The 13,138-nt window shown below is 34.0% G+C and overlaps 2 protein-coding genes across 5 annotated transcripts in view; one reads left to right on the forward strand and one right to left on the reverse strand.

Moving 5' to 3' along the window:
- ARL13B (ARF like GTPase 13B) overlaps positions 1-13,138 on the forward strand; it is a 67,138-nt gene that overhangs the window by 28,255 nt on the left and 25,745 nt on the right. The window lies entirely within an intron of this gene.
- Positions 3,079-12,863, reverse strand: STX19 (syntaxin 19). Its single transcript, XM_036097327.2, has 2 exons — positions 12,659-12,863; positions 3,079-4,126 (listed from the first exon to the last, which is right to left on the reverse strand). The coding sequence occupies exon 2, from the start codon at positions 4,000-4,002 to the stop codon at positions 3,118-3,120; it is 885 nt and encodes a 294-aa protein (XP_035953220.1). The 5' UTR covers positions 4,003-4,126; positions 12,659-12,863; the 3' UTR covers positions 3,079-3,117.

The following is a 13,138-nucleotide window of genomic DNA, read 5'->3' on the forward strand; positions in this document are numbered from 1 at the left end:
GCACTATGTGCAGATATAAATACTAATAGAAAATTACTATTTTACAAATCCATCTGGACATAATTATGCTAGTGAGTAGTAAATAATACTTAATTTTCTCAGTTTCCATGATAAACAGTTTAGGAACAATTATAAACAAGTGTCAGTAAGGTGCTAGATTAAAGGTTATAGTGCAACTTGAGAAGAAACAGAAGAAATCACCACCTGATTAGGTGGAGAGTTTATCATTGGTTTTAAATTTATCTTTTTTATAAAGTTCTTTAAACATTTGGAGCTGATATGTGAAACATCTTTTTCTCTAGAAATACTTGATAATTGACAGAGTAGAAAACTCTTCAATTTCTTTATATTTTATAATTTAAAATTTATTTTATAGTGTTAGGACGTATGTATATGTATATTCCAGTTCTCCCTTAATCCCATTGTGCTATCAGTTACTAATTTTGCCTCAGTTCTTTAGGAAGTAGAAACTACCACGAAAGAATTCTCTCGTTTAGGACCACCAAATTTGCTCAGCTCTCTCTATCTGCTTTTATTCCTGAATGTTGCCTTCTCTCTGATTACTTGGAAAAAGTGCTTCAGCTCCTGTCCAAGGCCAGGTTCTCCATTTGTACTACAGATTCCACCCCTTTCTAGTTTTGCATATAATCCCTTCCCTTTCTTATATCAAGAGTTTGGCTCTCTGGATCATTCCCATTAGCAGGATGTGCTCTTGTGTTTCTTAACTTTAAGTATTATGGAATCCTTTGACTCTGCATTCCTCTTCAGCAGTTAATTCTTTTTTATAATCCTCTATTCACACAGCTGGAAGGAATAGAAGAATAGTCTATAGTGGCTGCTGTACTTCATATTGCATTCTTCAGCATATTCCACTTGTGCTTCTGTCCCTACAGTTCCTTGAAACTGCTCATGTTGGAGTCAACAAATTATCTCCACGTTGCCAAACCCACTGGCAGTGTGCTGTTCTTATTTACCTCAAGTTGACTTTTTCCTCAACTTTGTTAACACTGCATTGTAGCACACTTTTTTGGTTTTCCTTCTGCTTCATTGATGGTTTCTTCTCAATCTCCTTTATAAACTCTTCTGCTTTATTAACTCTTCTACCCCAGGTTCTTTTCTGGGCATCTGGTTTTTTTACATCCACAAACTTTTCAGGTGATTTCATTCTAAATAATTACCTTAAATCCTGTTTACTCAAATGACCCAAATCTATACTTCTAGCCCTTCCCTCTTCCAAGAGCTCCTGGTGATATAGCTAATATCTAGGAAACCTCTACTTAGGCATTTTATAGTAATCTCAGCTTCTGTTGGCCAAAAGAGAATTCTAGATTTCCTTTTCACCCCCAATTCTGAAACCCTTATCTCTGTCTTTTCCCTGATGACATCATCGTCCGATCAGTATCCTGTAGATTCTAGCTCTTAAATCTATCACAAGTTAGTCTAATTTTTTTTTTTTTTCATCACTACTTATATAGTAAATAGTAGTTAAGAACTGGTTCTGGAATCTGACTGGCTTGGTTCAAATTCTGATTCTCACAGTTTCTGTGACCTGGGGCAGGTTACTTAACCTTGCTGTACCTCAGTGTTTCGTTGGTAAAAATATAAAATTATTAGAACAATGGTGAGACGTAGTACATAGTAGACAGAATGGTTTTTCTCAAATATAAATTATATAACATTATTTTCAGGCCAAAATAGTCTTGAGGGCTTTGCATTGATTACATTTGCTGTAAACTTCAGACTTACATGGCTTACAAAGCCTTAAAGCTAGCCCCTGCTGACCTTTCTTAACTTTATTTCTTACCTCATTACTTTTTTCTTACTATGATACAGGTGTATTGCTTGTTTTTCTTTAAACAGAGTAAGTTATATCATCCTCAGAGTCTTTGTAACTGTTTGTTTTCTATGCCTGGGATATACCCTCCCTTGTCCTCATCATTCATATCTTCATGTAATATTACCTTTCAGAGAGGCCTTCACTGACCACCCAACCAAAAGAAGCCACTCCAATCATCCGTGTCTCAACACCTTATTTTAAGTTTCTGCCAAGAACTTAACATTACCTAATATTTATATTTGTGTGTTACCTGCTTTCGCCACTAAAATGTGAATTCCAAATCTCTATACCTATGTGAGTTCACACTGTATCCCTAGCCCATAGGGTAGTGCTCAGCTTCGTGGTAAAGTGATGGAGAAACTTTCAAGAATGCAATTGCCTTTATTTTTTATTTTATTTGTCAAACTTCCTGATCTGTAATACAGTGTCCTGAATGGAGCCAAGTTCAGGAAAATAGTGCCTTACTTTCTTAGGCCTTAAACTAGATTCAGCTCCCAGTTACCAACTAGACTCTTCATCGAGTACATAGTTGGATTTTTCCAGGATATGTTGACCACTGAGTTAACTGACCTATCTGAGCATAAAAGATTTAATTTTGCTTTAATATAGCACTCTTTGAGGGCACCTGGGTGGCTCAGTCGTTAAGTGCCTGCCTTCGGCTCAGGTCATGATCCCAGGGTCCTGGGATCGAGACCCGCATCGGCTCCCTGCTCCGCAGGAAGCCTGCTTCTCCCTCTCCCACTCCCCCAGCTTGTGTTCCCTCTCTCCCTCCCCCACTCCCCCTGCTTGTGTTCCCTCTCTCGCTGTGTCTCTCTCTGTCAAATAAATAAATAAAATCTTTAAAAATATATATATATAGCACTCTTTGAGTTCTTGTTATATATACTTCTTAACTACTGAAATGCTCTCAAATGAGCCAAAAGGATTGTTTAAGCAGTTGTCACTTACTGACACTCATCTTGTTAAGGCATTGAAAGTTAACAAAAATATATAATAGAACTTGATACCTGAACAGAAATGTAAAATCACTGATCTCATTTCCAGTAGTTAACCTGTGAGTTTAAAGTTAACTAACTATACTGTTTTTAGTTTAATAAGTGAAGACTTGTTTTCTCTGTGACTTTAGAAGTTTCTGTTGTTCTAGTAGGTAAAAGCTAAAGAGGAAAATCATGACTTAATAGTGATGAAAGGTATGTGAATGGATCTATAAAATGAAAAAAGACGCTGAAACGTGGGACATCTTCATTCTAAAACTGGAAAAAATGTCTCCAATAGCTTCTTTATTTTGAGCTACAGCATGGACAACACCAACAACACAGTACTTTACAAGGATTTCTTTTTTTGTATTTTACAGCTAGTCCAAATTTCTCCTTAGTAGTGTTAACATATTCTTTTGTACTGTTCACTATCATTTCAATATTGTTGATGCTTTCTCCTTGTTCCTCTACTAAAAGAGATATCTGAATGAAAAGGTCCCTTAAATCCTTTATTTGGTTCTCCAAATTAACAAGTTCCTTGTGTCTCTGTTCTATCTCTGAGAGTTGTGCTTTAGTGATAGTGATTTCTGTAAGTAAGCTTTCATTAAAAACTTCCCATTTTCCTTGATAAAGCATATCATTTACTTCTTCTTCAGGCATTTCTTTCCCAGCAACTTCAAGCTGACGGAAAATAAATGTCTTGCACTTCTCTTGCTTTGCTGCTATTGTGTCATTGTAGGTAAACATAGTTTGTTGAAATTGGCGGAACATCGCAGCATGCTGAGATTTAAGTATCCTTGTCACCACTGATGATGGACCATTTTCAGCCTCTGACTTTCTAACTTCTTTTACTAAATCATCCAAACCTCTATTAATGTGTTCTGCTTGGATTTTTATCTCCTTTGTAATGCTAGACTCTCTCTTAAGTAGACTAAACCTTCTCATTGAAGCCACCAGACTTCTCTGTTGTTGCCCAAATTTTTGAACATCAACTGTCACATTGTTAATACTCTCCTGTAGTTTTTGGATCTCATGTAGGTGTCTCTCAGCTACAGGCTCTTTTTCATAAATAACAGCTTGCTGCAAAAACACCCCTTGTTCTTCTGCTTCTGTAGTCGACACATGCCTGTCTCTAGAAAGTTCGATTTCCTTTGTTCGTTGCTTTAATTCTTGAAGTCGGTCTTTCATCTTCCCTTTCCTCTTAGGAAGCAAAAATGATTGTGTTGAACAAATAAAAGTTTGGCATTTTCTCTCAGTAGCAATTGGTTTCACAGAGCTATGTGTGTCTTACAGGAAAAATCCTCCTAGTTTTCTGAAAGGAGGTTGAAAAATTAGAAAAATCATTAAGAATTTCCTCATAAACATAAACTGAACAGGAAAAGTAATATAAAATAATTTATAAGTTACTGTGCATCTTGTGGGCCTATTATGAGTCCTGTTCGGTTGAGTGAAGTAGCTGAGAGAGCAGTGATAAAGATACAGTTACCCCCCAGATAAATACTTCAGTGTCATGATACTGTCACATAATAGATTTTTGTGCATATAGAGGATATATCTTAAAATGGAAGATTTGGCCATATCTTCAAGTTTTAGAAGTAAAAGGGCACTCTGAAAATGCCCTTACTACTAAAGATACTGTTCCCAGTTAATTTGACCTATGTCATGTTAAACTCATTTTGCTAAATATGCATAATTCAGTTAAAATCAGGATAGTGACAGGGCAGATTCCATTTGAGCAGTTGAAATAATATAGATAATACTGAATTTATTTTAAAAATTCTGAGGCTTCTAGATGGATTAACACATTATTTGACATAGTTTTGTTTTTTTTTATCCATTACATACATATGAAAACATATTCCTGGTTTGATTATGCTGGTTTCTCATTCTTAGCATTCCTTTGCAAAGATACCCAGACCTAGAACAAAATTTATATCCATTCATATTAAGTGCTATTTTGTTCAAACATGAGGATATATGAAGTCTTGTTTGGGGGTGCTGATAATATTGACATCATATCATGTGTTGGTCATTATCCACAGGATTAAATTTGGTGTACGTAATTTATAAATAGTGATTTGAGTAAGTGAGAAAGCAAACTGGTGCAGCCACTTTGGAAAACAGTATGGAGGTTCCTCAAAAAGTTGAAAGTAGAGCTACCCTACGACCCAGCAATTGCACTACTAGGTATTTACCCAAAGAACACAAAAGTACTATTTCAAAGGGATAGATGGACCGCAGTGTTTATAGCAGCAGTGTCTACTTCCAAATTATGGAAACAGCCCAAGTGTCCATGGACTGATGAATGGATAAGGAAGAGGTGGTATGTATATACAATGGAATGTTACTCAGCTATAAAAAAGAATGAAATCTTGCCATTTGCAATGACATGGATGGAGGTAGAGTGTATTATAGAGTGTATTATACTAAGCAAAATAAGTTGGACAGAGAAAGACAAGTACCGTATGATTTCACTCATGTGAAATTTAAGAAACAAAACAAACGAGTAAAGGGGGGAAAAAGAGAGAGAGAGAGAGAGAGGGAGAGGCAAACCAAGCAACGGACTCTTAACTATAGAGAAGAAACTGATGGTGACTAGAGGGGAGGTGGGTGGGGGATGGGTTAAATAGGTGGTGGGGATGAAGGAGTGCACTTGCTGTGAGAACTGGGTGTTGTATGGAAGTGTTGAATCACTATATTGTACACCTGAAACTAACTTAACTGCATGTTAACTAACAGGAATTTAAATGAAAACTTAAAAAATATATTGAAAAAGGCAATCTATGTTCATAAAATATTTTCACAGTACATCTTGATTTTAGAAAAGCACTTAACGATACCCTTCATGATATTTTTGCAGGTAAGAAGCTGTTGGGGAGTTACAAATAGTGCATTGAACCACACATAATATCAGTATAAGCCAGAGAAAAATCAACCAGTATTACTAATGTTATGTTGTTATGCTATTGGATTTAGTGTTTGATATGCTTATGCAAATATTTTGTTGGTGATTTGGATGTTGTCACAGAAGGCATACTTATCAAATACATTGATGGCACAGAATTTGGAGAGATCTTCAGAATGTTGAAGTACAGAGTTGGGATTCAAAGATTAAAATAGCATAGAACACTATACTAAAAGTAACAAAATTATGTTTAACCAGGACAGGTGTAAAATATTACAGGTAGTTGTTTAGAAAACACCTTTATATCTATAAAATGGAAGATCCTGTGTTCATAGCAGTGCTTATGAAAATTATTGGAGATTTCTATCAGAATAATCATGCTTTCTATCAGAATAATCATGCTTTCATGAATAATAGTGTCATGTCTAGACTGACTAAGCAAATGACTCTAGGCTAGATGACTCTAGGCTAGTCAAAGCAAATGGAAGAAGGACTGTGTTAAGTTGTGATGTTTTGAGATAAAAATTCATAAAATGGGAATTTCTAAACTGTCATGGAAGGATGAGATTGGAAGACCATAGTACAGAGAGAATCACTGAAAGGAATGGAAATACTTGTCCTGCAAAAGAGATGTAGGCGATATCTACAACTGTTTTCTGAAATGTGTAGGTCTGTATATATAAGCGGGATTAGACTTATTTGGCATTAATCCAAAAGATTAATCCCTATAAGTTAACTAATCAATTTCTGCATTTTTCTTATGGGGAAATTGAAAATCAGAAAAGTTAAATGTCTTACCCAGAGCTTGTTAGTGGTAGTACCGGTTAAATAATGCCAGATTTCCTGGCTGCTAGACCAGTGCATTTCCCAGTGTAAGATATATAACATAAATTTCCTGGAATATATGTATTACATAAAGCTGGGATCATCTATATGCTCTTTTGTATTCGGTATTTTTTTTTTTTAAAGATTTTATTTATTTGAGAGAGAGAATGAGATAGAGAGAGCATGAGAGGGGGGAGGGTCAGAGGGAGAAGCAGACTCCCCGCTGAGCAGGGAGCCCGATGCGGGACTCGATCCCAGGACTCCAGGATCATGACCTGAGCCGAAGGCAGTTGCTTAACCAACTGAGCCACCCAGGCGTCCTGTATTCGGTATTTTATTAAATATCTTATGATTATGGGGCGCCTGGGTGGCTCAGTCGTTAAGTGTCTGCCTTCAGCTTGGGTCATGATCCCAGGGTCCTGGAATCGAGTCCCACGTTGGGCTTCCTGCTCCATGCGGAGCCTGCTTCTCCCTCTCCCTCTGCATCTCTTTCCCCCTGTTTCTCATGAATAAATAAATAAATAAATAAAAATTTAAAAAATCTTTTGATTATGTTGGTATTGATATTTAAAAACACTCAAAAACATTGGGAAGTGATTGTAGAAACTTTTTCTTAGGTGGCAACTTTGTGAAAGCAGAATTAGCAACCGTAATTTACTCTATACCTCTGATAAAAACTAACCATCTTTCCAGTGTAGAGGGAGGTTGATGCCAAAGTCAGTTAGCTTAATGATTTATCTTGAATAGCTCCCTACTTTTTGTTTGGCTTAGTATTATATATTACTTCCTTATCTATATGCTCTCTCTGGCATTACCTTATTGATGCTGAAAATAAATTCCTCCCCAAAGTGTTTAAGATGTTATGTTGTTTTTGATATAGCCATAAACTTTTTCCTTTTTTTAAATTGGCTTTTTAAATATGATTTTTATTTTACTCAAATTAACACATATAGGCAGTTTAAGAAGTCAAATCACTTCAAGGTTTGTAAAGATAAAACTGCTGATATCTGCCTGCCCCAACACACCTCATTTCCAGTTCCCCATTCCCAAACGCAGTAATTTTCAACTCCTTAGCTGTATGTTGCTCTTAAACTCTGTTTCTAAGTAATTTGCCTATGTAGGTGTTTCTGCTTTTTCAGTTTTAAATATTATATTGAATCTCTGCTATGAAAGATGTGGATTTAACTTTCTCTTAAACCCCGAGTCTTCCCTCAATTTTTCCCTCTCAATATAGTTATATCGTAATTTTTGGTTAGTCACTATTCTGTGTTTATATTATTATAACTATACATTTTCCTAGTTCAAATATTATGTATGCCAGAGTCACATAAGGTACTGTGGTCATGTTTCCTTTCTCAGATAATTTTTTTCATTATTTCTAGGCCTTTTCAGTGGATAGGGCTAGGAAATGTGTATTTTCACTTTAAGAAATCTTTTCATTGAAATATTTGCACATATACAGAAAATGCCCAAAATAAAAATGTATGGTTTGATGATTTTTCACATGTCCATGTAACCACCACACAGATCAAGAACATGTAACTTTTAAAATTTCTCTTTTTTTTTTTAAAGATTTTATTTATTTATTCATAAGAGATAGAGATAGAGAGAGAGAGAGAGAGAGAGGCAGAAGGAGAAGCAGGCTCCCCGCCGAGCAGAGAGCCCAATGTGGGGCTCGATCCCAGGATCCTGGGTTCATGACCTGAGCCGAAGGCAGAAGCTCAACCATCTGAGCCACCCAGGCGCCCTAAAATTTCTCTTGAAGATACTAATTACCTAAGTTTTTCAATTGCCTCATTTTGTGCATGTGCATTACTAATTCAATCTAAAACTCTTCAATTGAACTGAAAGTATCCTCTCAATATATTTAAATATAGTAGGTATTCTTTTTCTTTTATTTCCTTTTATTATTGTTATCTTTTGAGGCTTCTTTCCTGGAACCCTGTAGTATGACCTGATTTACCACACAGCAGTTGTGTTTAGATATTTTTCTCCTCTCTTGTGTATTATCTCTTCCTGATTTCTAGTTCCTCATCTCTTTTCTTGGTTTATCCCCTTGATTTTGGGGCATACCCATAGTTTTTTTTTTTTTTTCCAGAACATAAATGTAGTGATAACTTGTATTTCTGAAAGTGTTTTTATTCTATCCTTAACACCTGAATGATATATTTTCTGCAGATATAATTCTTATTTGGAAATTATAGTCCCATAGAATTTTGAAAACCTTGCTGCATTTTTATCTAACATCCTTTGTTGCCCTTAAGAAATCTGCTATCAAATTCCTGGTATTTTATATGGGGTCTTTTATTTTCTTTCTTCCTTTCATGAAAGCCTTGGCCTTTTCTTTTTATTCCTGGTGTTCAGAAATTTCATAATAACATGACCTGGGGTACATCTTTTTGCATTAATTTGCTGGAAATTTAGTGGCTCTTTTCAAGCTAGAAATTCATGTATTTAGGATTTTGGGGGGAGGGTCCTAATTTTTTAAAAACATCATCTCTTCCATTTTCTTTGTATTCTTTTCTTTGGAATTCCTCTTATATGGATGTTGACTTTCTTAGCTATTCCTCTTTCTTAGTGTCTGAAAGGTAAAGTGACTTGCCAGAGGCCACACTACTAAAAAGTAGCAGAGCCTACAGTCAGATATAAGCTTACCTGATTGCAGATCTGTTCTTTTTTACCCATTCTATAGTGAATAGAGGTAGATTATCCTAGTGAAATCTACTACAAATGAAGTTGATCTGTATCAAATATTGTGTTATTTTTATAAATACTCTTAAATTAGTATAAATTACTATAAATACTAAAAAATGTTCTTACTAGAAGTAATATAGCATATTGGTGCTAAATTAAGTATGTTGTTTGCAGCTTTATTATAACCTTTAATATAATTAGACCAAATTAAGCACTTTACAGTTTAGAAGAGGAAAAAGAATTGGTTCTGATCTCATACACCTATGTTACAGAAAGTCTCTAAGAAATTTTGAATCCTGTCCTTGGTACCATGTAGAGATGAGGATTCTTATATTTTGTTTTGGCTTGTAGTAATAGGCTGAAATAAGAGATAGAAGTGAGCTATACCTCATTTCTATATATGTACACTGATTTCTGTTTTCTACTAACCTGTTAGTATTAATTCTTACAGCTACAATGTCTATACTATGCAAGACATAGCTATGCTGTTTTTGCACTTAAAAAAAACAAAAACAAAACTGACTTGTGTTCTTGATAATATGTGGGAAAAAAAGCAGTGACAGTATTAGAGGCTCAGATGAGAAATGGAAGGGGGAACCAAAACAAAACCAATTCTGATTTTTTTTATTCATGATAATTAAGTCCTATTTAATGCTTCTATATGGCTAAGTAGCTTTTGGTAATGTTTAAATTTCACAGTTCTCAACTACAATGTCCCCAACTTTGTCCTTGGTTGCATGGTTTAGAAGAAATCCTGAAAACAACCCCTTCTAACATTTTTATGGCTGGATAGATCTTTTTTTTTTTAACTAGAAATAAATGATCAATGCCATCAAAAGCCTTTTTCTCAAGCATCATAGTTTGAAAAAATTGTTAAGGAATAGGATATTTCAAATTGATATTGTAACACAGTGTGCCTTTGCAAAGTGCTCTTGGGAAGGTAAATTTTACTCTCACTGATTTTGAAAACCAACATATTTGACTCTCACCCTTGTAAAGGTTGTCTTTCTTACTTCAAATATAATGATGCAGTTTTAAATTTTGTCTTTTTTTTCTTAAGATTATATCAAACACTTCTGTATGTTTGTATAAGAGGGAGGAATATCTGTATATCTTGACTGAAAGTCATAGGTGATTATCTTTACAGAGTTAACTAATTCAGAATGTTCCTTAAATCCTTGTTAGTCTCTCCAAAAAGTGACTTGATGTAGGTACTCAGGTGCACTTACATGTTATATATAAATTGCATTTTCTAGTAGTTGCATGCTCGTAACTACATGCATAACTATTTCCAATTTAACTGCTTAATCTTATAGCTTCATAAAATAGAATATTAGGCAAAGTGAGATATCTAAGCATATTAGAATTTGAAAGTTGAAGAGACAGAGTTCATGAAGCCATAAAGTATAATAGCTTAGCTGCATGAAATTGATGAGACCACCATTGTATGTAATCTTTTCTGTACCTTAAATTTATTTTTCTTAGTGTTGGAAAAGTTCTATCCAAATATGAATCATCTTTCAGCCTTTTTAGCTTACTGTATTGCTATACAGTTTTGAATTGTACTATTAATAACTGACTTATCTTTGAGCTTAAACATGGTATTTGCAAAAAGAAAGTTAGAAGACTGATTTATAAATACGGTAATCAACTTTGACAGTTTGTTCTAAGAAATGGAAAAGTAAACCTTGTATGACTCAAAAGTTTCTCCACCCTATTACAAACAGGGGACATCCCAGAAACAGAAATATGAATAAAAATTACCTAATGCTTTAAGAAATATGCCCTGGGATAGATACTGACAGATGTATAGTTTTTTTTTTTTTTTAAGTAAGATATTTCTTTCTATAGTTCCTATTAAGTACAATATTTTAATAAATGTAACCAGTTTTTATACAACATAAAATGGAGTATTCTTTTGCTTTTATGACTGAAGACAACTTGCAATATTTTCCTAGTTCAAGGTGAAAGCAGCTGTTACTGAAAAATTCACCTCCTTGGCTACTTAAATATGGAAAACTAAAAATATTAAAAAAAAAAGAAAACTAAAAATATATATATATATACACACATATATATATATAGGCAAATTGCATATATTCTCTCAAAGCTTAGATTATCTGATACTTTTTGTAATGCAGTCTTTCAGTGCTTTTTTCATTCTACTTATTTGTTGTAAATAAGTTGTTTAATTAACTTGCTTAATGTAACAAGACCATTTTTGTTTAAATATTTAAGAACTGTATAATTTTGAACTCTCACTTATCTGATTAAGCTGTATGTACATGAAATGATTTTTATATTAAATTTAAAACTACATAGCCATGGAGATAATATGTTGTAGGTATATCATAGCCAACTTTCAAGTCCACCCTTAGTACATTTTTAAAAGTCATTATTATTTTGATTGAAAATGAGTTACTTATTAAGTTCTAACATTGTAGGAATTATAAAGTAATTTTGAAGAAATACCAAAAAATAAAATAAGTTTTGGTTAAGCTTCTTTATATTGGTTAATTTTTGAAAGTATTAGACCTACCTAATATAGGTATATGTTGCACTTAAATAATGCTGACTTGGGGTGCCTGGGTGGCTCAGTCATTAAGCGTCTGCCTCTGGCTCAGGTCATGATCCCAGGGTCCTGGGATCGAGCCCCACATTGGGCCCCACATCGGGCTCCCTGCTCAGCGGGAAGCCTTCTTCTCCCTCTCCCACTCCTCCTGCTTGTGTACCCTCTCTTGCTGTGTCTCTCTCTGTCAAATAAAATCTTAAAATAAATAAATAAATAAATAATGCTGACTTAATTTTTTTAAGTATCAAATCAAATATATTTATATTGAATTTTATAATTTAAGTACTTTTAATATACTAAAACATTAAAAGTAAGTATTTTGATATTTTTATTGTAGTCCTTTTATAACAAAATTATTTTCTAATTTCACCCTGTTTAAAAGATTTTCAGAAACAACAATGAAGAAATCAAGACCTTATAGAAAATTACCTTAACTTTAAAAAAAAATTATACATGTGTGTCAAATTTAGGCATAAGCTTCTTTTCACAGTTAAATGTAAAAGTGTTCTCTAAAGCAAGCACAGCATGACTAATTTATAGTCTGTCTACAAAAGAAAGAATTTTATTTTTAGAGGATCTGACTTTCACCTGTTTCCAAAATAAGAAGTTATATTTTAAAGAAATTAAAAGAAAAAAGTTGATTTTTATTACAGTGGCTTATTTCTAAGAGCTCTAAACCCAAATCTTATTCAGTATATTAGCAGTGTAAATCTGCTATATTTATATAGCCTGGTCCAAATCTGAGCGAACCAGTAACTTTATTTATTGAGTTATTTTTAAATGTGACACATTTCAGTTTATGGGTGTCTTGCATTGAAAGGTAGAAAAAAAAAAAGTAGTTTATTTACCTTTGTCTTGTTCTTTTTGTTGCTTTCCACCTTCGGTGTTGGGAGTCCTGCCCTTAAGAGAAAAACAGTATCATCTGTAACGTTTCAATCAAATTATTTAAGCCTGTGTCTTACGGTTCACAGGCTAATTTCTGTATGGGTTTCATACAGTTAATGTAATTGAAAGTCGAATAATGAAGTCAAATAAGTTAGATATAAAGTTGTCCTTTTGCTGTTAGTATCAAATGAGAAGAACAAATTGCTTACTTCACACCTGGAGAATCCGGTTTTGCCTGTTAGCCGCCCATTCTTTAGATTAAAGGAAGATCATTTTCATTGGAGCTAGCTGGTAACAGGAAGTCCTTGTTAAACTGCCTACATCGAGTATTTGGCACAGTCCCTGTAATTCCAGTTCTGTATTATATATAAAATACATTACTCACAAAAAAGGTGATTTGTATTTAAACAGAGGTTACTTTGTTTTCTTTAGGTATCAAAACT

Source organism: Halichoerus grypus, chromosome 1, assembly GCF_964656455.1.
Source record: "Halichoerus grypus chromosome 1, mHalGry1.hap1.1, whole genome shotgun sequence".
Lineage (NCBI taxonomy): Eukaryota > Metazoa > Chordata > Mammalia > Carnivora > Phocidae > Halichoerus > Halichoerus grypus.

What these genes read in the sequence shown, in the direction of transcription:
- STX19 (XM_036097327.2), bottom strand. Translation starts at nt 4,002, where the DNA reads ATGAAAGACCGACTTCAAGAATTAAAGCAACGAACAAAGGAAATCGAA.